Source organism: Bos indicus, chromosome 27 (assembly GCF_029378745.1).
Source record: "Bos indicus isolate NIAB-ARS_2022 breed Sahiwal x Tharparkar chromosome 27, NIAB-ARS_B.indTharparkar_mat_pri_1.0, whole genome shotgun sequence".
Lineage (NCBI taxonomy): Eukaryota > Metazoa > Chordata > Mammalia > Artiodactyla > Bovidae > Bos > Bos indicus.
In genome coordinates, this window is record NC_091786.1 from 14785490 (window position 1) to 14812306 (window position 26817).

A 26817-nucleotide genomic window follows, 5' to 3' on the forward strand; every position below is an offset into this window, starting at 1 on the left:
CCGTGGACTATCCAGTCCATGGAATTCTCCAGTCCAGAATATTGGAGTGGGAAGCCTTTCCCTTCTCCAGAGGATCTTTCCAACCCAGAGATCAAACCCAGGTCTCTCACACTGTAGGCAGATTCTTTACCAGCTGAGCCATAAGGGAAGCCCAGTATCAAGTATAAGGTAGTATCTGACTAGCTTGGGAACAATAGTCTGACTGGACTCAGAAGTACTGTACTGATGGAAATGCCTAAAAATCACTGACTTCACGCAAGGATTCTAAGCTAAACTCTTGCCTCTTCCAAAATGAAGTAAAAGAATGAAAGGCATTTAGATGTTAGGAGCTGCTGTGGTCTCAGTTTTTTCGTCACAGGCCCTGAACAAGTTGAAATGGTTGCCCTAAGAAAGAGCCACCAAACCTTATCATCAGAAAATGGAGCAGGAGAGGAATGAGCCAGCCTCAGTTTAAAATAGTTGAGTCTATTTCTTGGGCACCAACTAGGTCACTATGTTCAGACATAGCATCTCTATCCAGTTTTGTTCTAGAATCTAGCCTAGTGGGAGAGGACCTTGTGAAAACAGTGTCAGACTTGAAGTCTAAAGTGAGATGCCTGAATTCTGGGTGGTAAGGGAACTCAGACACAGGCACATGTAATTCAGATATTGTTTCCTTCTGGAAGCTTTCCTCGAATCCCCATTTGGACTCAGTCTTATAGACTGTGTCTGGCTGCTGTGTTGGGGGATGGAGGTGGAAAGAAAGAGATGCCCAAGAGATGAGAGCAGTGGAAACAAGAGTTCAAAGGGAGAAACAATAAGGTGTGTGGAGACCAGCAAGAAGGGCAACATTCCCAGGCAAGGAGGGGTCTGGAGGCCAGACGGTCTTTCTTGTAGCCCAGAGAAAATGAGTCCCATGTAAACTTGGTATAATCCTTATGAATCCTATATAATACTGGATCGTGCCTCCATTTTATCAGGAGAAACTGAGTCAGAAAGGTAGCGAGATTGTCCCACTGCCACAGCGCAAGTGTGAGGAGGAGCTAGCATTAGAATCTAGGGTTACCTGACTCTGAAACTTCAGGTATTCTTTTAAAATAGTACCTGATGAATTCAGACATGCATGGACAGAAATTATGGAAACTAAAGACAAAGATATTGCAATACTATTAAGATTTACTCAAGTTTATTGAGAAATAAGTCAAAATAAAAGAATCTAAGAATGAATAAGATAGGGTTTTAAAATAAAACAACAGCAAATGATGAAGTCTCAAAAAACAGTTAAGTATTAGTAATAAGTATTAATGTAGTTATGTGAAAAATTTTTTTTGAAAAATAAGATGCATATTTTAAAAATGTTTAATAACCTGTATCCAAAGTTCCAAGTTATTTCAACAAAAATTAAAGGAAAAGCATTTTTACTTTTGTTAGCAGGAAGGAATCATTAATATATAGCTTTTATTCTAGACACTTAAATGATTGGAATATACAGAAAAAAGTTGTATGCATAACTTCCAAGTCACTAAAGGAAAAAAAAGATGCGTAAAAATCAAAGTACATGAGAAGTTTTTTTAGAAAGGAAATATCCAAGAAGCACCAATACTGAAAGCATAATTAAAGAGAAAATCAAATATACTTGTTTCAAAATAAATGTGAATGGGTTACACTCTATTCTTGCAAGAATGTCAACATGAAGTAACTATAAACTATTTTTTTTAAATTTATAGTTTAAGTAAAAGGACACAGAAATGTTAGATATAAAAGAGTAGACCAAAGAAACCCACCAAAAGTAAACCAAAATATCAGGTCTATCAATAGTATTAAAGTTGATTATGGTCTCATAAGCCTGAAACAGCTACAAATCCACATTAATCATTTAGAATGTGAGTTAGTATTTACGTACAATAAATATACACAACACAACACACGGAAGGCTTGGAAATATAAAGTGCAAAATTACAGTCTTGGTGGGAGACTTTAATGACAGCTCAAGATATAAAGAATAAAGAAATATATAAGACAAAGATACAGAGGCTTTGAATGTTAGTATCAATAAGTTGTATTCAATGTGTGTGCGAGCTCAGTCACCTCAGTCGTGTCCAGCTCTTTGCGACCCTATGCACTGTAGCCCACCAGGCTCCTCTGCCCATGGAATTCTCCAGGCAAGAATACTAGAGTGGGTTTCCATGCCCTCCTCCAGGGGATCTTCCCAACCCAGGGACCAAACCAGGGTCTCCTGCATTGCAGGCGAATTCTTTACCATCTGAGCCACCTGGGAAGCCCAAGTTGTAGTCAATAGACATTGAAAATTTATCTTATTATTATTGAATCTTATTACTATAGAATTCTTATAAGAATGGAAGTATTATAAAAATACAACAGTTGGAAAAGCTGACCATATTCTCATCCACAGAGAAAATCTCAATAACTTCCCAGAAGTAGAACCTTTATAGCACAATGAGTATTATCTCTGACCACAGGTAATAAAACTAGAAATTAATCATAACAGTTAACTAAAAATAAATCCAACTCATTATAAATAAAAAAGAAAACCTCTGTGAAACTTGATGTAAAGAGGAAATGGAAACTTCACTGACAGGCTAGTTATTAACAATGGTGAAAATTCTACATTTCAAAACTTCATGGGACACATTTTCATTTAGGTCAGAAGCAAATAGGAACATTGCCGTCACCACTGTAATTTGTTACTGTTACAGAACTGCTTATCAAGGCAATTAACAAGAAGCAGAGATAAAAGAAGGAGTGCTGGAATCAGGAGGCAGGCACGAGCATTCCTCTATGGGAGCATTTTAAAAAACTTTTTGTCACCCGTGGCAAAATACTCATTTTGCTTCATGACACAGAACACACACACTCACAGAAGAAACAGATGTTGCACCAAACTATGTACAGTGCCTGCTGACATCCCTGTTCTATGCTGTTTTACGTGGGTTTTTTAAAACACTGGTTTGTGATCCATATTGAATATCACTGTCCTTATGAATCAAGACCAGTGTTTGAAAAACACCACTATGAGGGCACACGCCTAGGAGTGAATTTCTGGGTCGCGCTCCTCTATAGTGGCAATGTTAGGTAATACCTTTGCCATTTTGATTGTATACATGCTTTGCCTTGCAAGCCACTTCAGAAAACATATTCTAAGATAATAGAGTTGCATATACAAGCATCTTTAATATAATATTATTTAGAATATAAAATTAAGAAGCAATTTAAACATTTGGTAATAGAGGTATGTTTCAATTATGGCACATCCAAATAATGAAATGCCATACAGGAATTAAAAGTATGTCATTTGTATTCACTGGCATACTATTTTATGTGGAAAAAAAGGCTAGTGAATAGTTGGTAAAGGAATTATCTCATTTTTGTAAATATTTAAAAGGTGATTTTGTCTAAGAAAGAGTGGAAGTGAATATAACAAAATATAAGAAAGGGTATAATTTCAGTGGCTGATTTGGTAGACTTATTCTGGGCTAAACTGAAGTCATTCCGAAGTTCCTTTCCATCCCTTAGTATAAAAAGAAGAAAACTTTCTCAAGTGCCCAGGCTCACTTATGACTAGGAATGGACACGTGACCCACCACTGGCATTGATATCTGCTGAGATGCTTCGAGTGGGAAGCTTTGCTTCCACATAAATAATAAACATGAGGTGCCAGCACTATCTCCTTCCCCCTTTTGCAGTTAGGAATGTAGGTTGTAAGGATATGATCTCTGGACTGGGGGCGGCCATTTTGAAACCATGAGTCAACAAGCATGAAGATAAAAAGTTAATATGCCAATACGGAGCAGAAGGATAGAAAGAGCCTAGGTTTTTCAAAGGACATGTTAAGCTGCTGAACCACATAAAGTACATACTACTTACGTGATACAAAGAAATTCCTATGTGTTTAGCCATTGTACACTGTTGGCTAGGTTTTCTAAAATTTGCACTAAGTAGTTTCTAACTGATACAAAAGGATCATAGTTGACTTTTAAATTTCTATTATTGCTTATTGAATTGAACAAACTTTCCTAAAATAAATACCTGTTATTTTTGTAATAAGAAACCAAAGACATTTTTTAGTTGTAACTTCCAACTTCCTTCCAAAAGACACATTAGGACACAAAAGTTCTAGTATGAATATCCACTTTTTAAAAATTATGAGTAATGCTGATATAAACATTCTTGTACACATTCTTGGATGCACTTAGGTATGCATTTCTGTTGTAATCTGCATAGGAATAGATTTGCTAAATTTGGGATATGCGTATGCTCACCTTTATTATCAGATACTTCCGAAGAGTTTTTCAAAGCTGTCAAATTAATTTGCTCCTCCCAGCATTATATGAGCCTGTGTTTCTCTACCCTTGTCATCACTTGGATGTGTAACTATTAATTTCCATTTAAGAATGACTTTAGTTGTATTCTACTTCATTATATGTTAGTTGTATTCTACTTCATTATATGTTCAGTTCAGTTCAGTTCAGTTCAGTCACTCAGTCGTGTCCGACTCTTTGCGACCCCATGAATCACAGCACACCAGGCCTCCCTGTCCATCACCAACTCCCGGAGTTCACTCAAACTCACGTCCATCGAGTCGGTGATGCCATCCAGCCATTCCATCCTCTGTCGTCCCCTTCTCCTCCTGCCCCCAATCCCTCCCAGCATCAGAGTCTTTTCCAATGAGTCAACTCTTCGCATGAGGTGGCCAAAGTACTGGAGTTTCAGCTTCAGTATCATTCCTTCCAAAGAAATCCCAGGGCTGATCTCCTTCAGAATGGACTGGTTGGATCTCCTTGCAGTCCAAGGGCCTCTCAAGAGTCTTCTCCAACACCACAGTTCAAAGGCATCAATTCTTCATTATATGTAGTATTTTTATTATTCCTCAGTCTAAGATATTTTCCAAATTTCCATACTTACTTCTTTGAACTATGAGTTATTTAGAAGTCTCTGGTTATTTTACAAATGTGTGGATTTAAATTTTTCTATTATCGACCATAATTGCACTGTAGTCAGAGAACACATTCTGTATAATTTCATACAGTTCCAATTTGTTGAGAAATGCCCTATGGCTAACATACGGTCATTTTTGACAATCGTCCCATGTACACTTGGGAGTGATGGGTATTTAGCAGTAGCTGGGTACAGAGTTCTAGTAATATCAATTAGGTAAATATGTTAATTATGTTGTATAAATTTTCTGTATCTTTCTAACCTTTTTCTTTTCTTTTTTTTTAATCAGTTACTGAGAAAGATGTCTTAAAAATCTATCACCATTGTGAATTTACTCATTTCTCCTTTTAGTTTCATCAATGTTTGCTTTATTTATTTTGAGATTGTGTAATTAGGAGCATTAAAATTTAGAATTATTACAACTTCTTGGTAGATTGAACTTTTATATCAACACCAACTGTTGTTTATTTAAAAACAGTCTAAGCTTAGGGTCTGCACTAGCTAATGTTATAGCTGTACCAGCTCTCCTTTGTTGAATGAGTGTGTGCTGTGTCTTTAAAAAATGCTATCACTTTCAACATTTCTGCATACTTACATTTAATGTAAGTTGTTTTGTTTTACATTTTGGCCGTACTGCACAGCCTCTGGGATCTTAGTTCCCTGACCAGAAGTGGAACCTCTGCCCCCTGCAGTGGAAGCCTGGAGTCTTAGCTGCTGAACCATCAGGGAAGTCCCAGTGTACATCTTTTATAAGCAGCATATATTAGTTTTTGTTTTTTAATCCAGTCTGATAATAGTTGTTTTTAATGTAAATTTCTATTAAAGCTTAACAAAAACACATACAGAGTGAATAAATGATAAATATACTGTTGAACAAATTCTGACAAAGTAAATGCAGCTGTGTAGCCAGCACCCAGCCCAGGAAACAGAACATGACCTTCACATACGAGCACTTCTCACGCCCCCTTTTAGTCACTGCCCTTCCAAGTGTAAACACTATTCTAACACTGTAGATTAGCTTTACCTGCTTTTGAACTTTATATAAATAGACTCCTTCAGAGTAATTGGAGTATTTAATGAAATATTAGTTAAAAAAAAAACAACTTCTACATGTAATGGACTTAAGGAAATTTTTGTGTTTAAATCAGCCACCCAAATACATTTCTTGAATTCATGATGCATTTGATAGCTTTTGTCTCCTTTCTTAATTCCTTTCAGATTATGTATGTAGGATTATTATTGTTCAATTTTCTCTCCTCTATTACCATGTATTTATATATTTTAATTAACCTCTATCTGGCATCGTGCCCTAAAGATTTTTTTTAATTGAAATATTGGTTTATTGAAATATAAATTTGTACTCCCATAACTTTCCAGGCAATGCAGAGACATTTGAACACTTCAACTCTGAATTTTACATTTATCCCACCTTCTACGCTTCTCATGCCATGTATTTTAATTCCTTATGAATTTTTAATCTAAAAATTATTACAAAATATTGCTATTATTATTAACTTATCTTTTTCTACACACTTACTCTTTCTGTGGCTCTTCATTCCTTCCTCCACCTCTGCACTTCCATTCGTGATCATTTTTCTTCTGCCTAAAGAGTTTTGCCTTTCCTCTACTCTAAACCTGCTGGCAATAAGTTCTCTCAGTTCTCTGTCTCTAGAAAAAAAAATCATTATTTTGCCTCCATTTCTGAAGGATATTTTTCACTGAATACAGAGGAATGTTTTCCTTCCATCGCTTTGGGAGTATCATTGCATTGTCTTTCTGGATTCAACGTTTCTTTTGTAAAGTCGGCTGTCAGTCCTATCCATGCCTCTTTGCACAATTTTATGCTGCTGCTGTGAGGATTTTCTCATCGTCTGAGGAGTCAGCAGTTCTCATAGCCACGGTGTTCTCTCCTGGGTTTCACAGCACTTCTTGAGTCTGTGACTCGGTATTTTGGAAAGTTCTCAAACATCATCTCTCAAATGTCACTTGTGTCTTATCCTCTCTCTCCAACCCTTCCTCATGCGGCCTTTTCACAATGTCCCGTACGTCTTGAACATTCTTTCCTGCCTTTTTTCATCCTGTTGCCTATTTAAGCTGGAGCACTGTCTTCAGCTCTAGAATTCACTTTTTTAAAAAAGGTTCTAGTTTACTAGTACAAGTCTCCATTTCATCACTTAGTTCTTTTATCACACCTCTCTTTAGGTCATCTGGTATCTGGATCAGTGGGTTTGAGTCTATTGTCTACTGTGTTTCTCTTGATTTTTCAGTCAAGATTGGTCTATTTATTTCCCCTGTGTTTTCAGTTGGGCCTTGTTTTCCCATATTCTGTTTTTTTTTTTTTTAATAGCTGAATGCTCTCTATTGTATATGGAAAATTGTAGCTATCATTTGACACTCTGTATGTTATTAACTTCTTCTGGAAAGCATATGCTTTTGTTTATCATGGGCATGTAGACTACAGGCAGACCATCTTAACCCAGAGTGAATTTACTTTTTAAACTATTTATTTATTTGTCTGCACCGGGTCTTACTTGCAGCACATGGGATCTTTCATCTGCGGCATGTGGGATGTAGTCCCCTGAGCAGGGATGGAATCCAGGCCCCCTGCACTGGGAGGGCTGAGTCTATACTAGGGAACCACTGTGGAGGTCCCAACCCAGAGAGAATTTAGTCAGAGATGAAGATGATTTGATTTTCCAGTAGTCATATATGGATGTGAGAGTTGGACTATAAAGAAAGCTGAGCACCGAAGAACTGATGCTTTTGAACTGTGGTGTTGGAGAAGACTCTTGAGAGTCCCTTGGACTGCAAGGAGATCCAACCAGTCCATCTTAAAGGAAATCAGTCCTGAATGTTCACTGGAAGGACTGAGGCTGAAGCTGAAACTCCAATACTTTGGTCACCTGATGCGAAGAGCTGACTCATTTGAAAAGACACTGATGTTGGGAAAGATTGAAGGTGAGAGGAGAAAAGGATGACAGAGGATGAGACGGTTGGATGGCATCACTGACTCAATGGACATGAGTTTGAGTAAACTGTGGGAGTTGGTGATGGACAGAGAGGCCTGGTGTGTTTCAGTCCATGGGGTCGCAAAGAGTCAGACAAGACTGAGAGACTGAACTGAACTGAAGATGACATGAAGTTCAGCTTGGGCTTTATGAGGGCTTCAGTCATCCAGAGGTCGTCACCCCTTGTCTGCTTCTGCTGCTGCTGCTGCTAAGTTGCTTCAGTTGTGTCCGACTCTGTGTGACCCCATAGACGGCAGCCCACAGGCTCCCCTGTCCCTGGGATTCTCCAGGCAAGAACACTGGAGTGGGTTGCCATTTCCTTCTCCAATGCATGAAAGTGAAAAGTGAAAGTGAAGTCGCTCAGTCGTGTCCAACTCTTAGCGACCCCATGGACTGCAGCCCACCAGGCTCCTCTGTCCATGGGATTTTCCAGGCAAGAGTACTGGAGTGGGGTGCCATTGCCTTCTCTGTGTCTGCTTCTAGTTCATTCTTACTCCAAGCATATTGTCTGTTATTGTCACAACTGAAAGTCTAGGATGTTTTCTATGTCTCGTCTCCATGATGACCCGTGAATCCCAATCTTTGTCATTTCCCCCACGCTGAGATCCTGTTAAAATCTCAGGTTAGTGTCCTAGTCTCTCAGGGGCTACTTTTGAGGTCAGTGTTTGAATGGAGGAGAAATATGGTGCCAATTGTCAGATACACCCAGTTCTCTAGATCTTGGTCTGTGTCTGATGCATTACTTCCCCCCCAACACACACAACCCAGCAGCATTTTCAGTTGTTGCTGAAGAGTTGTTTCAAAGGATCTTTGCCTGCCATTGTACCAAGTGGAATCCCAAATTTCAATAAATGATTTTTAAAAATAAAAAGTTAACAATTTCATTGGAAACACATCTCATAATGAAAGGAATGGGATCTTTTAAAAATCAGTTTGTATACCCACAGATGAATATGATGGATCTGTAGAATCAGACAAGTTTAGAATTGACTCTATTCCTATTTGTTAAGTCTAAGTGCTAAGAAAGTAGTTTACATAAATAAGTAGATGGAAATAGAAATAGTCTGTCATTTAATTCTTTGAACTGCTTCTTTGAATGCTAACATTCACACAGTGATCTATCATCATAAATTTTTAAATACTGCTTCAGCTGACAATTCAATTAAGTTTTTCTTAAATAATTTAAAAGACAGCATTGGAAATTACTTGGTTTTTTTTTAGGTTTTGTTGTTTTATCACTCACTGCATGCATTCCTTTCTATACACCTACTCCAATATTTTGAACTGTTCCTTTGTTTGGGCCTGGAGGCTTTTAAATACTAGGGCAATGCACCTTAGTAAGGTTCTTGATCACCAAGGGGTACCCCTTTCTTATATAAAGTGGGAAAGGGACACATTTTTAATCAGAACAGACTTTGCACTATATATGAAAGGTGATGATCTTCAGAGAGATTCCTTTAATGGTGCTCTTGGAAATCCTTACAGTTTGAAGACCCCTGAACCAGGAAAACAGGCAGCAGTACTGCTACTCTAGGGGAGCTTCAGAAAGCAGCAGGGTTTAGAGTGTCATGGGGAGCTGGAGGTAAGATGTGATGGATGGCTGTCATTTATTCTCAGGCTTGTCCCCCAGCTGAAGCTCTAGCAGCCAAGCAGAGAGAGGGAAAACCTTCACTGCAGAGAAAACCAAGCATTATTGCTCACTGTCTCTGCAGATAAGCAGAAAGCCAGATGATGGAGTGAGAGGATTGTGTCTCAACTCAGCAGAGATGCCCTGAATGCAAGTCCTGTGGGAACAGTTAATTTGGATAGAACCTATATACCTCCACATGGATCCGGGAAGGGAGAGCCCAGTCCCCAAGTACACAGAAACGGGGGCCAGTGCAATCCTTCTGTGCCCTCTGTCCTGAACGGTCTCTCCCGGGTGGAATCTCAAAAGGCAAACCAGTCACTAGACCTCTATTACTGAAAGCCCAAAATGAATAAATAACTGGCAAAGTAAACAGCCAGCCAGCAAAGACAGCCACAGTGCAGTGAAACATGGAATTAGTGAGTGGTAGTTTCGGAGAGGGCAGGGCTCATTATTCCTGGGAGAATTTGTGTGGGGGCTTGGTTTTATTTTCCTTAGTCTTTATCTGATGGAAATCAGTGCATCGGAGGGGCTGTGTTGCGTGGATCCCATGAGCTGTTTCTCTGGTCAGGAGTCTGTGGGCCCCTCTCTGGATCCACCACGGGCTCAGTCTGTGGGCCTGGGCGCCCTGCGGCTGCTTCCAGAACATTTTCATGGCCTCCCCAGGAGCGTGAGTCTGGTCAACTGAGGGCCTTTAGGTCACCCTAGCCGTGCCTGAGGAAAGCAGGGATTCCTGAATCTCTGCACAGGAGTCTATGGGGAAACAAGGGCAGTGGCCTGGCTCTAGAAGTTTCAAAGACGAGCCGGGAACTTGGCAGGAAGCGTCTGGCAGGCCTTGGCTTTGCTGCATCTTGTTTCTTCGTGGTTCCCAGGGAACTTGGAAGGGAACTGCCCTTAATTAGGGCTCATTGTCTAGGTCCTCATCTTATCTTTGTCAGAAGTCTGTTTTCCCACCTCAGCAACCCAATAAAAATATCCTGAGCTGAAAATAAAGAGTTAGACGGAACTTAAAAGACAACCCAAGAGAACCACTAATCCCATGCACCTTTATGCAAACAAGAAAAAAAAATTAAGGCTTTCTTCTTCAAAACACTTAACTTCCATCCACTGGAAAATTATTTTAATATATCCTAGCAACACTTGACTCTCATGGGCCAAAATACTGTCAAAATAAACATGGGAATCTGTGATGGTGACAGTGTCAGCCATGCTCCCAAGGATGCAGCATCCGAACACAAGGAACAGCCCTTCACAGCAGCCTCACGTCAACCCTTTCTATTTTACAGCTGAGAAAGCAACAGCCTCAGATGGAAGAGGTGACTGCCTCAAGGTCTCCTTGCCGTTTACTAATCCACTTCCTGGCTCTGATACTTTTCCGCTGTTTTCCTGAATAATGCTTGCTTCCTGGCAGCTCCCTCCAAGGACCACCAAGCTGAGCCCGTGAAAATCACGCCTCTCCAAACTTCCTAGAACAGAGGTCTCACCTTCTAAGTGCCGCTCGGCTTGCCAACTCTGATGGGTCTTGTAACAATAACCCCTGCGAGCTGCATTTTGTGCAGGTGTATGGCCGCTGAATACGTGTCTCTGGAGAGCTTATTAAAATAGCTAAGCCAATTAGCTCTCTTAGACACATGTAACCTTTTCCAGGGAGACACATCGGAGGCACAGGAGCTTGTGGGGACAAGTCCTTGGGGGAAGCTCGGCCTTTGATCTCAGAGACCCTTTCCTGGGTCTGCCTGGCCCACAGGGCTGGGAGGACTCTTCTGATCTGGGGACCCTGGGGCTGGGGGGACTGGCCTGGGCACAAGGTGCCATAAGGGCTGGCCCGTGATCAAGGGCAGAGAGCTGAGATGAGAAGCACCCATCCAATAGAGAGGATTGTGGAAACTCCACTGAGAATGACTCACTGGGCATAAGAAGTGACTGATAGGAACCCAAGGGCGGGGGCAGCATGTGCCTAACCCTGGCTGGGCAGCTGCTTTTGGAAGGCAGTGAGGAAACTTCAGCAAGGCATTGTGAGGCCCAAAGTGGGTTGCAATCTCTGCCTCTGGGAGTCCGATGGGAAAGTCTCTGTCCCGGGTCAGGGATCACACTTCTCCCCAGCAGACCTAGGTGGGGCGTGAGGGACTCCCCCGGCGCCCCCCTCTTACCAGCCACGAGCAGCTTCTTTGGGCCTCAGGCACATGATTCAAGATCATCGAAATCTTGCAAATGACTGCATGATCACAATGATGTCATGCTCCCCCCGGGGGCGGAGGGGGAAGGCGTCTTGACTGCTGCACACGGGGTGTCCCTACCAGAGCCTCCTCCCTGAACAATGGTTTCCTGGTATTTGGATCCGAGAAGGCTTCCCTGGTGGCTCATATGGTAAAGGAAGGAACTTGGGGGGACACGTTTCAGTCTCCAGCAGCGTCTGTATCCTTATCTGGAGTGTCAGCTGCTGATCACAATTACCCATTTCAGACTTTGTCTGTGTGGTCAGTCGTTCAACTGTGTCCAGTGCTTTGTGACCCCATGGACTGTAGCCTGTCAGGCTCCTCTGTTCATGGGATTCCCAGGCAAGAGTTCTGGAGTGGGTTGCCATTTCCTTCTCCAGGGGCTCTTCCTCACCAAGGGATCAAACCTGTATCTCTTGCATCTCCTGCATTGGCAAAAAAAATAAACAAACTTCCATTAGGCTAAATCTCTGAGACTCTGGGGCTCATCTGTTTCTTCGGCTGATACTAATCTAACTAATACTCCTTGTTCCTTGAACTCAAGTTGCTTTACCTACTAAAACCTAAGTCCCTGGATGTTAAGATCTGGCCATTTCCAGTTTCTGAGCTCTTGGCTCCTGCCTTAGTCTCTCAGCTGCAACCTTGTCCTATTCTCTGTAGTTCCATGAACACAATGTGCCCAGGCCTGCTCCTCTTTGAACCTTAGCACATGTTCCTTTCTTATGCCTAAGATGCTCCTAGAAACCTGTCCACATTCGCATCCAGTACCACGTCTGCTGTAGTCACAGCATCATCCACGGTGGGGGCTGACTGCAGACTCCTTGTCTGCCTTGAGACCTGAGATGTGCTTGTTTGTCATCAGAATATACCAACTCCTAGCAGGAGTCAGTCAGAGAAGGCAATGGCACCCCACTCTAGTACTCTTGCCTGGAAAATCCCATGGACGGAGGAGCCTGGTAGGCTGAGATCCATGGGGTCGCTAAGAGTTGGACACGACTGAGCATCTTCACTTTCACTTTTCACTTTCATGAATTGGAGGAGGAAATGGCAACCCAGTCCAGTGTTCTTGCCTGGAGAATCCCAGGGATGGGGGAGCCTGGTGGGCTGCCATCTCTGGGGTTGCACAGAGTTGGACATGACTGATGTGACTTAGCAGCAGCAGCAGCAGCAGGAGTCAGTGGATTCACTAACCAGAACAAAAAAGGTGTTTTTTTTCCCCCCGTTTAATTGAAAAGTGTGGAAAAAAAATCATGACAAATTTTATTCTTTGTACATTTTGTTTCCTTCAAAAACCAGTATGAGATGAGGTACAATGATCACTGTCACTATACAAGCCCAGACTCTCCTTCAATAGAGGGAAATTAAACAATACTGTGGGGTTATTATTATGAACCCTTCTTGATACTACACTGAAATTAAACAGCTACAGAGTTTGGAGCTGGCCAGTGATGCTGCAGATAATAAATCCAGATGCTGTCTTTGCCACCCCCACCGTGCCCCTTGGCAGGGAACCTAGGGATGGCCACTCTCTCCGGGAACCTTTTCTTTCCTCTCATCTCTGCAGCAAGTGGGGCCAACAGATTTCAGCTGGCCTGCTCTCCAGTGGGCCCTCCCCTGCCCCTGGGGTGACGTCAGGCTGCTCATCACATACATTCAAAGGGTGATGTCACTCTCCTTCGTTGTACTTTTCATGGCTCTTCTGTCTTTCCTCCTGCTTCTGGAGCAACCCCTTTGCTTCCTCTGCAGCCTCACTCGCCCCATCTGATCCTCGAGCGCCAGCTTCCTCCAGGCCTGGGACCCTCTCCTCTCTGCTTGTCACCTCTCCCCTGGCTGACCTTCCCCGCCACAGCTTCATCACCTGAGGTCCTCCCTGTACCACCTCAATGTGTCTCCAGCTCCCCTCTCTGAGCTCTGGGCCTGTGACTTGACAGGGTCAACTCAGACATTCCTCTGCCTCCACACCACTCCTCTTTCAATTCCCAGGTTAGGCAAAGACTCACCCTCCCTCTGTACCAATCTGTAAGCCAGAAACCAAGTGTCCGGCTGGTCGCTGCTCAACCCCTCCATCCCAGATCCAGTGCGTCACCAGGTCCTGGTGATTTTAACCCCTAAGTGTGTCCCCAAGCCCCTCGTTTCTCCCCACCTCTGCTACCCTCATCCACTCTGTTCTCACCTCTCTCCTAGGTCCGTGCAAGACCTTCCTGGTAGGCTGGCCACCCTTCGTCCACCCCCTCCGGATGCCTATGTTCCCTGCTCCAAGGCCCTGCCAGAGTTCTCTTATCAAATTCACATACTATACTGTCCCCTCCTTCCTTAAGACCTTCCAGTGACTTCTAGTTCCTCTCAGGATAAGAATACATTTTTCAGTTGGCCCATGCAAGGAGCCCGGCCTGACCTCAGCTTCTTTCCACCCCACCCACACCCCGTCGATCCTCCTCTCTTGGTTTTTTGAAACTTCCGAGCTCCTCTCATCCCTTAACACGTGTCATCTGCTCAGATCGGATGCTCCTTCTACCACTACCCTCCCGCCATGCCCTCAGGTGTTAATGTACATCGCCCTCTAGGGTGAAACCAGATCCCCTATTAGATGAGATCATAAGGCAATCGACTTTTCGTCACTATACTTTAAAGAAGTGGACTTTTCATTTATCCGGGCAAGTATTAGATTATCATCTGTCTCCTGGACTGGATGGATGGTAAATTCCCTGGGGGAGGGGGGGCAGAGGCAGGGAGAGCCTGTATCTGGTTTTGCTCACGGCTGTCTCCTGAGAGCTTATTACGGGCCCTGAGTCACACCCTTGTAAGATGTTTTATGAAGAAGCAGATTTGCCATGATTCATGAAGAATGGGAGTACGTCCCTGGGTTTCTCTTTAGGGCTTTCCAATGACTATAATGGACGTTGCTGAGAAACCTTGGCTGAGACACCATCCTGTGAGAGGAGCCTGGCTGTGGCTGAACAGCTCTGAAGGCTCAGGAGAGCTGGGGGAGCAGTCCGCAGCAGGCAGCACTCCAGAGCGACACCACCCTCCCCAGTCTCTCTGCTGCGGGACTGGCTGAGCCTCGAAAGGAGGCTTTCAAAGATCAATCGTGTCTCTGAGACAACCGCTGACTTGAAATGCTAATGTGTCACCTTTTCCTTGCTGATGCAGACAGACCACGGCAGCAGTGGCGCAGACCTGACCCCCAGGTACCAACAAACAAAGCAAAGCATCCCAGGTGCGCTCAACCCAGAGTTGTTGTTCAGTCACCAAGCCGTGTCCGAATCTTTGTGACCCCATGGACTGCAGCACACCAGGCTTCCCTGTCCTTCACTGTCTCCCTGAGTTTGCTCCAACTCGTGTCTGTTGAGTCAGTGATGCCATCCAGAGACTCTCAGAAAATTCTGACCCAAGCGTACTCTTGGCAGACAACATGAATCAGAGGGTTAGGGGGGCTGTTATTGATACTTTGATGAGTTTTTAAGACATGTTTCTCTCACATTGGGAAAAAAACCCCAAATCTCCTAGATATTATAGATGTATATATGTTGTCATGTCAAAGACCATCTGGTATTTCTCATCACTACATTCTCTTGTATTTATGAGCGCTGAATTGTGAGTATAGTATGTATGTGTTTGTTTTTCTAGCAAAAAAAACAACAACAACAACTCAAAAAACAAAGAACATAGTTTTGATCAGTTTCCTAAAGAGATCTTGATTTATAAGTGTAGGTAACTGAAAATTACTTACTGACTAAAGCCTCTTTGGGTCCTAAAATTGCAACCACCTTAAAGATCAATGCCAAACTGGCAGCGTTACTGGAAAATTTAGTGAAAATCTGGGTCCCTGTGTTTGAATGTTTGAAAAAAAAAATCCAGCCTTTAATCCATATGTTTGGAGTCACATATAGATAGAATCCAAGAACTTACACATTAGCATGATTGATGCTGGGCTCCTAGACTGCCCCCAGCCTAAGTTGATTCATCTAAGTTTGGCCAAGGGAAAGCTGTCAGGGACGTAGCATGGTGGGGCAGGGCAAGATGCTGTGAACAGCCCGCAAGTCCTGATCAGTAGCCAGGAAGTGTCTCCTCACTTATCCAGACTAAATCAACTTGATTTTAATAACCCAAACTGGACTGGGAAGCTTCCTTGGTGGCTCAGACAGTAAAGAATCTATCTGCAATGTGGGAGGCCTGGGTTTGATCCCTGGGTTGGGAAGATCCCCTGGAGGAGGGCATGGCAACCCACTCCAGTATTCTTGCCTGGAGAATCCTCATGGACAGAGGAGCCTAGTGGGCTACAGTCCATGGGGTCACAAAGAGTCAGACACGACTGAGTGACTGAGCAGGCACAAAATGGACTGGAGCTGGGTCACATACCCACCTGTTAACTCCCCACCCAGCCCACCTCTGGGAGGCAGGGGAGGAGAAGCCGGTTGGAAATGTGTCTTTCCCCACATAAGGTGTCTTATTTGTCTCAACACCTGCACAGGATAGAGGCCATATCCACACTCAACACCATCCCCAGCTGTATGAATATTTGCCCCCAGTTCTTCCTGACTGCTTGGTGTTATGGAGTTAGTGCTGCAAAATCATGACTGAAGATGTAAACTCAGAGTCTTCAGATGCTTGCTCCAGGAGTTTTAACCACAGACTCCTAAAAGGCTGCTGATTTTGTTCCTTTGGGGAGGTTTCATCAGAGTCATGAGAATAAACTTAAAAACTTCTGCCATTGTGTGAAGTAACCTCAGTTGTACACAGAGCTCAGATTCTATCTCCATGCAATGGTTTTCTTACCCTCTATCCCCCCATGTCACCTCCTCTCCTCAGGGCATCCTTCTCCTTGGTTTGGTCTCCATCTGAAGTAAATATTGGAGATTGTTCTTTTCCCCCACTCAATAAAACCCCCTGGACTTCGAACCAGAGATATGGAACAGGAATAAAGTTAGGGGATGATACACCCTCAACTCATCCTTCACAGAGCACTCCTAGATCCTGGCTGATCTGGGATCTAGGAGTGCTCTGATCAGGGTCAAATACTCCCCTCCAAGTATTTGATTTAGGGCCTGGAATCATTTCCTGAGGGGATCATCTCCCTGCTGCACAGCTCCATGGCACCACTGGGTGGGGAAATAAACGCTCTGTTTACAATATTAAATTTCTCAAGACTTGAGGTGGGGTCCTTTGGACTCTTCACCAGTGATCAATTTTTCAGTCTGCCGCTTTATCTACCTGACAGGAAGACTTGAACTCCTGCCATTTCTAAATTGCACTTCTAAATATTGACTTCATGGCGAGACTCGAAGTGTCATAACACAGCTCACTGGAGCAACGAAGATTTCCCAGGCCTCGTCAAGAGGTCTGTACAATGTCCAGTGGGAAGTGGAGAGGGGAGAGGAGGATTTGAGAAGAAAAAACCAAGTCACATTTGGAAGAAACGCCACTGCACTCTGCTTAATCTTGCAGAGACCAAGGACCACATCAGGCCAGGCGCTGTGTCTGGAGGGGGCTGAGGCGGGAAGGGAAAGGACAGCAGGGGCAGTTAATGCCTCGGCAGTCAGCCAGTAAGAACGGAGGGACTGGAGCACACCGGACGTGGGCTGGGCGGCAGGGCCTTCAGAGCCAGCGGGTTCTCAAGGAATCTGAATTTGTGGATCCAATTTACAAGGACTAGATGGTGTCTAAGAAGCCAGAGACTTTTCATCCAATTTCTGTCAAGACTTCCACACAGCCAGACAGTTAGCTCATCTTTGTTTGGAGGAAACTCTAGGAGGTTATCTTTCTTAGCTTCTGCCCTCCTGACAGGTAACACCTTAAACTGACCTCAAGGTGTATTTGTCATGTCACATTAGCTGGGACTCAGAGAAAGTGACTGGCTTTTTTTGCCCTTCAGGAGCCATTTTGGAGATGCAGCAAGATACTTTACATGCAAACTAGCGTCAAGACTTTGTAGCTACTCGGTGATATATAAATTCAAATTGTTGATTATGGTTATGGAGCCAGGTGCCCCAAGGTGAGATCAAGAGCAATGCTCTGTTATAAGGCAGAGAGAAGTCTGAAATATGGCAACTGTCTCCTTTAGGGTCTTCCCCCGCCTTTCCGCGAGCATCGGCATCCAAAGCCACCCAAAAGGTCATGGGAGAGGGGGAACATAGGCAGATGAAGCATGTGGGGAGAGGGGAGGAGATTCCGGGGGAGGTCCTCTTCAAGGCAGGAAGAACTCAAGTTCTAAGACATGGAAAGTTAAATTAACCCGATACCGTGGAAGGTGACCCTTATAGCATTGGGGCAATATTCATCTTGATGGTCTGTTCTGAGATGGTCCCTAAGACAGTGCAATCCGTCTGTGCCTCTCCTGGGCCTATGCACCAGGATCCTTGTGCTTTTCGATGCCGATTACTGAGAATGACCTCAAAATGTAGCAGCGTTTTGCTCCGGACCTCATCACATTGTGCTGAACCTGAGCTTGCCTCCTCTCGGAGTCTGATTAGCTTGGCTGAGGCACCCACTTGTTTTCTTAATCTTAAGTCCAACTGTTTGAAAAATGGAGCCTCCATTTAAGGTGATGGCATCTTCTAAACCCTACCCTTGCTTGAAAGCTTCTTCTCACGTCAGCCAAGGTAGCCATTAGGGACCAAACCCCAGGTGTCTCCTGAAGCAACTCCAATACTCCCCCAACTCTTCATCTGCCAGCAGGACTGGTCTATCTGTTAACTGCTGGGAGGTGAAGTAGCAGATATGATATGAAAGCCGCCCTGGTCGTCCCAGGCTCACCTGTGGACACGACTCACTGCTCGGTGGTGGCTTTAGACCACTTGCCACAGAATGGCAGGTCGCCCTGTTCTCCATCTGTCTGTGTTCCACGCTCCTCCTCCAGGAGCTGGCATGGCCTTGAATGCCCTGAACCACTCTCCATGGGACCGCCGCCAACCAGCATCCTCCAAACTCCTGCTCAAGGCCCACGTCCTCGATGTGGGCCACCTGTGACTCAGCCTGGGCTTACTCACCCTTCTCTCCAGGCTCCTGAATTCCCCCAGAACCTGCCACGCTCTCACCATTTCATCAGGCTGCTTTGCCACCAGCCCAGCCCAGCGAAATCCCTCCAGCAGCTTCTCCGCTTGTATCCCTTCATTTCTTCTAGGCCTCCCCCATCTCTCCTTCCACAAGAACAATCATCTAGGATTGCACCATGAAGCAACAGGAAAAAGTGTCTGCAGCCACGTGTGTGGAAAAGTCAAACTGCCCACTTGCCTAGCAACATGTCCCATCAATGGGAAGACAGAGGTGAGTCGATTATTTCGTTGTCATGGAATCCTGTCATCCTTAATGACAGAGTTTTGGCTGACAAAGTGAGAGCCTCCCGGACTTCCCTGGCGGTCCAGTGGTTCAGACTCTGCGCTTCCACCACAGGGAGCACAGGTTCGATCCCTGGTTGGGGAAACTAAGATCCCACACGCCATGTGGCGCAGCCAAAAAATAGAACAAAAGAAAAAGATGAGAGATGCTGAAGCCTCCTTGCGGCCTCCAAGACAGTCTGCTGCTGCTGCTGCTGCTGCTAAGTCGCTTCAGTCGTGTCCGACTCTGTGCGACCCCAGAGACGGCAACCCACCAGGCTCCCCCGTCCCTGGGATTCTCCAGGCAAGAACACTGGAGTGGGTTGCCATTTCCTTCTCCAGTGCATAAAAGTGAAAAAATAAAGTGAAGTCGCTCAGTCGTGTCCGACTCTTAGTGACCCCATGGACTGCAGCCCACCAGGCCCCTCCGTCCATGGGATTTTCCAGGCAAGAGTACTGGAGTGGGGTGCCATTGCCTTCTCTGCCAGGACAGTCTACATGACTGCTTATCTCCCTCATTGAAGTAAGTTAAGTCCTTCAGTTTCTCACTGACCTACGATCTGCAGGCAGACTATTAATACAGAGGCTTCATTTAATGCACAACCAAAAAGTTGCAAGAGCTTTGAACTCTCTTTTCAGTATTGTAGGAGATCTCAAAATCTACAGAACTGGTACTCTAAATTCTTCTGTAAAGCAAATAAGCACCCTATTACTTATCTCTCCTGGGTGTCCAAACTTTTGCCCATGAAAATGCATGCTATACTGCAGAAATATTGCTGAACCAAGGATGGTAAGAGATGGCATAGTGTCTGGTCTGATGCTACTGTTCAAACCAAAATATAAAGGAGAGTTCCCTGGTGGTTAAGAATCTGCCTGCCAATGCTGGGGACACAGGTTTGATCCCTGATCTGGGAACTAAGATCCCACATGCCACAGGGCAACAAAATATAGAGGAACACTTCCATAAGCCATTTTTTGAACAAAGATCCCACTTTTCCAAAGCCTGGCTTGGTCTTCAAACACATCTACATGAAGCAAAATATAAAGGAACACTTCCATAAGGTGTTTTTTGAACAAAGATCCCAGTTTTTCAAACCCTGGCTTGGTCTTTAAACACCTCCCCGTGCATGCTTGTCCTCAGAGATGTCACTGTACTTTGAGGTTTGGGAGGCTGGAGTGGCCTGGAAGTCAGCACACTCACCTGGCCAGTAGTACATGTAGACCTTCCTCTTGGCCTTGGTCAGAGTGACCCACAGAGGTTCTGATCCGTTCCACCAAAGGGGCAGCCGGCTGTCTCTGTTGATACCTAAGTCAAATGACTTGTTGGTGTCGGGGTCCCACATGTAGTTCCCGGTCATCTGATGGACCTCACAGTGGCGACCTGCATTAACGAAGACACAAGGCTGTCGGTTTATTGCTCTGGTGTTTTTACAAGTCATCTTTATTTTCTGAATTTATAAGCCATTCACGCTCATTTAGGGAGCAGAGAACAGCATACATTCTTGGTTTTTTATAATTATTTTTTTTTAAATCATAGATGTTTCTTTTCTCTTAGATTATACCATAAAAGCAAACAACCCAGTAAGAAGTCCAATACTGATTGACGATGGGCCATCTCAAGTGAAAGTAATTGGCCAAGTCTGAAGCTATTTTAAGTTAAACTGAGACCATCGTGTGTAAAACCTGACCCATTGCTCGTGGCTCGACGTCTAGAAAAGAATCAGTGTGCACACTGTAGATTCCCGTGGGCTTGGGTTATGTTCTCAGCCCAGAGTTCTCTCCGAAGCCTTTCCAAGCCCTCCTCCCACCGGATCACGAATCCAGACGCCATGGAGTTTGTTCCCATTTTTCCCGGATAAAGAGGAGTTATCGCTTCAAGTGCCGAATGATGACAGAACCCCTGATGTTTGGAACAGAATGGTGAAAAACAGACTCCGCTTTGAAAAACAAAGCAAGAAAACAGCCCTCCCAGTGGAGTGTGGCATAGACACGAGAGGAGCCTCTGTTGGGTGCAGAAGTGAAAGACACAGCGCTTGGACTCATTTGAAACATGAGGCTTAAATTATTTATTTTGGAGCAATCTGTTACATCTTTAAAGTAAAAATAACACAAACATTGGCGAGTGCATCAAAAATTGCTGCGATTTTAGTGAGCATCATTTGGCACCGGGATGAAACATGCTTCATCGAGCTCACTGACGATGCTTCATCAAAGTGGCTTTTTTGTTCCCTTGTTTGTTTGCTGTTGTTCTTTCTTTTTGCCAGCGCCTACTCCTCAACACCCACACTTTACTTTTAATCAAACCAGGAGAAACCATAAAATATAATTTTGAAAATTTGTAGACTCAAAATATCCCAAAGTAAAAACCTTTTATTTCATCATAGAAGCTCAGGCGTTCCACAAGTGATGTTTTCAATTTAAAGCCCAGAGAGCCAAACACAATTATTTTTGCCCAAAACTATAGAGTTAGTTTTTCCACCCTGACCAAAGCTTTCACATGTGAATTGACAGAATTAACAAATAAATAAAAACTTTGAGCAAATTATCCAATGACTAAAGAACTTCTTCGTTTCATTTATTCCTCCAACTAACATTTATTAAATGCTCCTATGGACTGTACATTGTGATAGATGTAGAGATTCACATTTGAATAAATGTGGGGTCCCCATACTCAAGAACCTTGTTATGAGTGTTGCTGTTTAGTTGCTAAGTTGTGTTCGACTCTTTGCTCCCCCGTGGACTGTAGCCCTCCAGGCTCCTCCGTCCATGGGATTAGCCAGGCAAGAATACTGGAGTGAGTTGCCATTTCCTTCCCCAGAGGATCTTCCCCACCCAGGGCTTGAACCCACGTCTCCTGCACTGGCAACTGGATTCTTTACCGCTGAACCACTAGGGAAGCCCTGGTGTTGTACAGTGTTGGCCAAAAAGTTCGAATAGTAGGGAGAGGGGTGTGTGTGTGTGCGTGCGTGCAGCAGTCTCTACTTTTAATTCGAACTGTTTCGATTACTCTAGAAGAAATGCATGAAACCCAGATGAAAGCAGGGGCTAATATGATTCAGTTTTGAAAATGTGCTGTATTCAGAGAAGCATGAAGCAATTAAAACAAAAATTTTTTTAAGTATTTACAACTTCTGTCCTTTACTTGTATGTCTCAGAAACCCTACAATATCATTTGATGAAATTTCCCTCTTCTTTTCAACACTCACATTCAACCCTCCAGACCCAAAGTTTACAGGCTTTCTCACTATCCTTTGCTCTTTCCCTCATGGGTGAAAAGTGATGGCCTCCCCTAGACTGTAGAGCTGTGATGTGACTGGATTATGGGGTGTGTGTGTGTGTGTGTGTGTGCACATGTATGTGTGAGAGAGGGAGGCAGAGAGAGAATATTCTCCTGGAGAATTTCTGCTAAACTAAATTCTCTACCTCTCCCCCTTGTATTTTTTAAATACCCATAAGGCCTCACTGAGAGCTAGGATCTGTGTGTGCAGCGGACACACAGCTCTACCATATTTTCACATTTCAGATGATGAGGTCTTCTTTCCCGTGGTCATCTGGGTCTCTTCACTTTTTCCCTAAAGGGTCTTTGGTTCTCAACAATAGGTAGGACCTAGCATTAGCTTTTGTATCTTCTTTCCATACCAATTGGTCATGGTGCCTGTAGACTCCGGTGAACCTCAGAGACCTTGATTACGGCCCTCTCCAGGGGACTGCCTTTGAGACAAGACCTCCAGAGATGGCTTTGGTCACCACCAGCACCCGGGCTGGTCCGGGCTGGCCCAGAGGGACACATCCCTTCTAAGGGGAGCTCAGACCTCAGCAGGTAAATCATCCATCCCCACTGTCCCGAGACCCAACCCCTCTCCAGAGGATGAAAGACGTGAGCATCAGTGGGGAGGGTCCCGACCACTTCCTGGAAGAGGATAGTGCCCAAGAAGATCCCAGACCCAGTGGTTTCCCTTCTATCATTAAAGGGTTTCGAAGTGAAGAGGGAGATCTTTCAACAAGAAGGTCATCTTGGAACCTTGTTCAGAAAGTGGGTTTTGTTCTTTGGGGCTTCCCCGATAGCTCAGTTGGTAAAGGATCCACCTCCAATGCGGGAGACCCCGGTTTGCGTCCTGGTTTGGGAAGACCCGCTGGAGAAGGGAAAGGCTATCCACTCTGGCTTTCCTTCTATGATTAAAGGGTTTCAAAGTGATGAGGGGGCTCTTTCAACAAGAAGGTCATCTCGGAACCCTGTTCGGAAAGTGGGTTTTATTCTTTTAGTGGATTGGGCCTTGAGTTGAAGTGAGAGGGTGTATTCTTCAAAGGCTTAATCACAGATGCCGGGCTGGCCCCCAGGGGCATCCCTTTGTTCTGGGAAGCAGTGCCTTTCAGGGAAGCCAGCAGGAGACAGTCGCTCTCCATCTCCTCGTCTGCTCAAATCTTCTCTCCCAGCTGAGCTGATTTTCCTTTGCATGAATATATGAAGGCTGGCAGTCTGGCTGTGACAGTCTGAGTCTGCTCTTCCTCAAGCTGGTTTCCTTACCCACCCTGGCCTTCTCTCGCTCTTTTGTTTTTATTGCTTGGGCAAAAGCGGAAAAGAACAGAACAGAACGGAGCACAGTGTACTGGCTTCTGCAGCCCACAAGCTCTCCTCTCCATATTTCTGCCTGACCCGTGTCTATTTTAATGCATCTGCAACTCTTCTCGATTTTTCTCTGCTCTTTCTAAATGGAGCCTCCGGTAGTTTGATTACTCGGACCCTTTGCTCAAAACATCAGTAGAAACTTTCTTGACACCATCACAAACCACAAATCCCAGGTGGATTTCAGATACAGTGTTAAGGAAGATCTGCCTCCTCTCCCTCCTCCCCCACCTCCTCCAAATGCAGCTCTGTACACACATACGCCTATGAATACATACATGAATTGGAGAAGGGAATGGCAACCCACTCCAGTATTGTTGCCTGGAAAATCCCATGGACAGAGGAGCTGGTGGTACAGTCCATGGGGTCGCAAAGAGTCGGACCTGTCTTAGCAACTAAACCACCACCACCACATAGATGAATACCTGGCACATAGTAAAACCTCTGAACATTAACTTACATTATTAATATGAAGGTAGAGAGTCACACCGACAAATGGAATCTGGAGATCAGTTGGAGCCTCCTTTCTTCTGAGCTCTCTACGTGATTTGTCCCAACCCCATTTCCACTGAATTCTTGCACTTCCCCATGACACTCAGTACATCGCAGGCATCTCTCCTTCTAGACTCCTGCTGCCATGACATATGGCACCCCAGAAGTGACGCTCACTGCGTGGCACAAAGAAACCCGCTCACATGAAATATACATGAGTCGGGTAAACTTAACTGGGGATTCAGTGGGGTGTGAAGAGGAAGACTGAGAGCAGTGCAAAGAACTGCAGATTGAGGGTCAGACATCCGTGTTCTTAAAAGTCCTTTCAGCTACCCCCACCAAGGTTTCCTCCTTGGCCCCTCACTCAAAAAACTCTGGCCTTGTACACCTTACTGATTCATCTCTGCTACACAGCACCTACCTCCAAAGTTTCTCCCTGAATTTCAAAGTTCTCTCAAAAGCAGTTCAGCCCTCCAGAGCTCCTGCATCACTCCTAAGTCTGCGTAGCTCATTAGCTTATGCATGCATGCTAAGTCCCTCAGTCCTGTCCGACTCTTTTTGACCCCATGGACTCTGGCCTGCCAGGCACCTCTGTCCATGGGATTCTCTAGGCAAGAATACTGGAGTGGATTGCCATGCCTCCTCCAGGAGATCTTCCCGACCCAGGGATTGAACCCAATTCTCTTATGTCTCCTGCATTGGCAGTTGGAGAGTCTCAGTTGGAGACTGAACTGAACTGATAAACTAATGAGGGCTTCTCACTAGTGCCTCTTGGGAAGCCCTCATTAGCTTATCAGTTCAGTTCAGTTGCTCAGTCGTGTCCAACTCTTTGCAACCCCACGGACTGCAGCACGCCAGGCTTCCCTGTCCATCACCAACTCCCAGAGTTTACTCAAACTCATGTCCATTGAGTCAGTGATGCCATCCAACCATCTCATCCTCTGTCGTCCCCTTCTCCTCCTGCCTTCAATCTTTCCCAGCCTCAGTGTCTTTTCCAGCGAGTCGGTTCTTAGCATCAGGTGACCAAAGTATTGGAGTTTCAGCTTCAGCATCAGTCCTTCCAATGCATATTCAGTACTGATTTCCTTTAGGATGGACTGGTTGGATCTCCTTGCAGTCCAAGGGACTCTCAATTGAGAGTCTTCTCCAACACCACAGTTTAAAAGTATCAATTCGTCTGCGCTCAGCTTTCTTTATAGCACAACTCTCACATCCATACATGACTACTGGAAAAACCAAAGCTTTGACTAGACGGAACTCTGTTGGTAAAGTAATGTCTCTACTTTTTAATGTGCTGTCTATGTTGGTCACAACTTTTCTTCCAAGGAGCAAGAGTCTTTTAAGTTATTAGTTTATAGAATCCTTTAAAAAATGGGGGCAAGGGGAAGGAAGGAAGAAAATAAGGAAGGACAAAAAGGAAAAAAAAAAAAGAAAATGTTTCTTTGAACAGGAACTGCCCACTTCAGAAGGCCATTCTAGTTAGAGTTGTTATATTTATTTTAGCCCCCCCCCAAAAAAATGTTGTAAGATTCCCAGTTAAATTTGAGTTTCAAATAAACAATTTTTTACTATAAATATATCCCCATTATTCCATGGAATATACTTCTCCTAAAAAATTCTTTGTTGTTTACCTAAACTTCTAATTTAACTGAATATCCTGTATCTTATCTGGCAATTCTAGAGAAAGCATTCTTTATTTGCTCCTATTTCATAGTCACAGTGAAGGAGAAGACGTGAAATCAGGAGGTACTCAACTGAGGTGATAGCATGTGCAAATAATGATGACACGAGGGGGTGAACATTTTAGTCAGGTAAAATGTAGAACTTTCCACTCTACCACTCAGGGCTCCCTTTCCTGGGAAGACAAGATCTCCTTAATGACACGCTGGGCTAGTACAATACAAAACAGTCGGAGCTTCACTCAGCCAAGGTCCTGGCATGACACATGTATGTTGTCCAAGGGGTTGTTTGCAAAGGGGTGGCCAGGGCCCTGGGGGGCCAATAAGAGATGGTGAAGCAACCGGGGCTTATTCCACTTTCACCCATCGCGCACCTGTCCCCCCAGGCTTGAAGGGCAGGGGGAGCTGGCGTAGCCAGCAGGGAGCCAGGGGGAAATCAATACCCGGCCTCTGCTGTCCCCCCGATGCTGTCCAGCTGAGGCTCTCCGTGAGATCCTCCAGGGGCTCCAGGCAGGCCAGAGAAGGGGGAGGAAGGCAAAGAGACCAATAGAGAATTCCCAGCACAGCCGCCAAAGAGAATCCTAAGGCATGGGCTTCTCAAGAAAATCAATCGTGTTGATTTCTTAGGTGGAGGAGTGAGTCCTTAACTGGATATGGGGACCTCCTGAGCCTGAGGTCCCGCCACACGGCCTTGTGAGTACATATGCCCCTGCACACATCTCAGGAACGGAAGACACCCCAACTGGCTTCCTGTTCTAACTTGTGCATGTGTGATACTCAGTCGCTTCAGTTGTGTCTGACTCCGTGCGACCCTATGGACCGTAGCCCTCCAGGCTCCTCTGTCCATGGGATTCTCCAGGCAAGAATACTGGAGTGGGTTGCCATGCCCTCCTGCAGAGGATCCCCACCTAAGGATCGAACTT

General features: G+C 44.6%; 1 protein-coding gene and 1 long non-coding RNA gene across 5 annotated transcripts in view; one reads left to right on the forward strand and one right to left on the reverse strand.

The window, feature by feature from the left end:
• The window catches only part of LOC109553508 (uncharacterized), a 32220-nt gene extending 10617 nt beyond the window's left edge, over positions 1–21603 (forward strand). The window contains exons 2-3 of the long non-coding RNA XR_002180049.2: positions 18907–19049; positions 20655–21603. This is a non-coding gene — a long non-coding RNA (uncharacterized lncRNA). The remainder of the gene's footprint in view (positions 1–18906; positions 19050–20654) is intronic.
• The window catches only part of ENPP6 (ectonucleotide pyrophosphatase/phosphodiesterase 6), a 103481-nt gene that overhangs the window by 29360 nt on the left and 47304 nt on the right, over positions 1–26817 (reverse strand). For all 4 annotated transcript variants that reach the window (XM_019953564.2, XM_019953561.2, XM_019953563.2 and 1 more), the window contains one exon: positions 20301–20480. In XM_019953564.2, the coding sequence (XP_019809123.2) occupies positions 20301–20457 (157 nt within the window). In that variant the 5' untranslated portion in view covers positions 20458–20480. The remainder of the gene's footprint in view (positions 1–20300; positions 20481–26817) is intronic.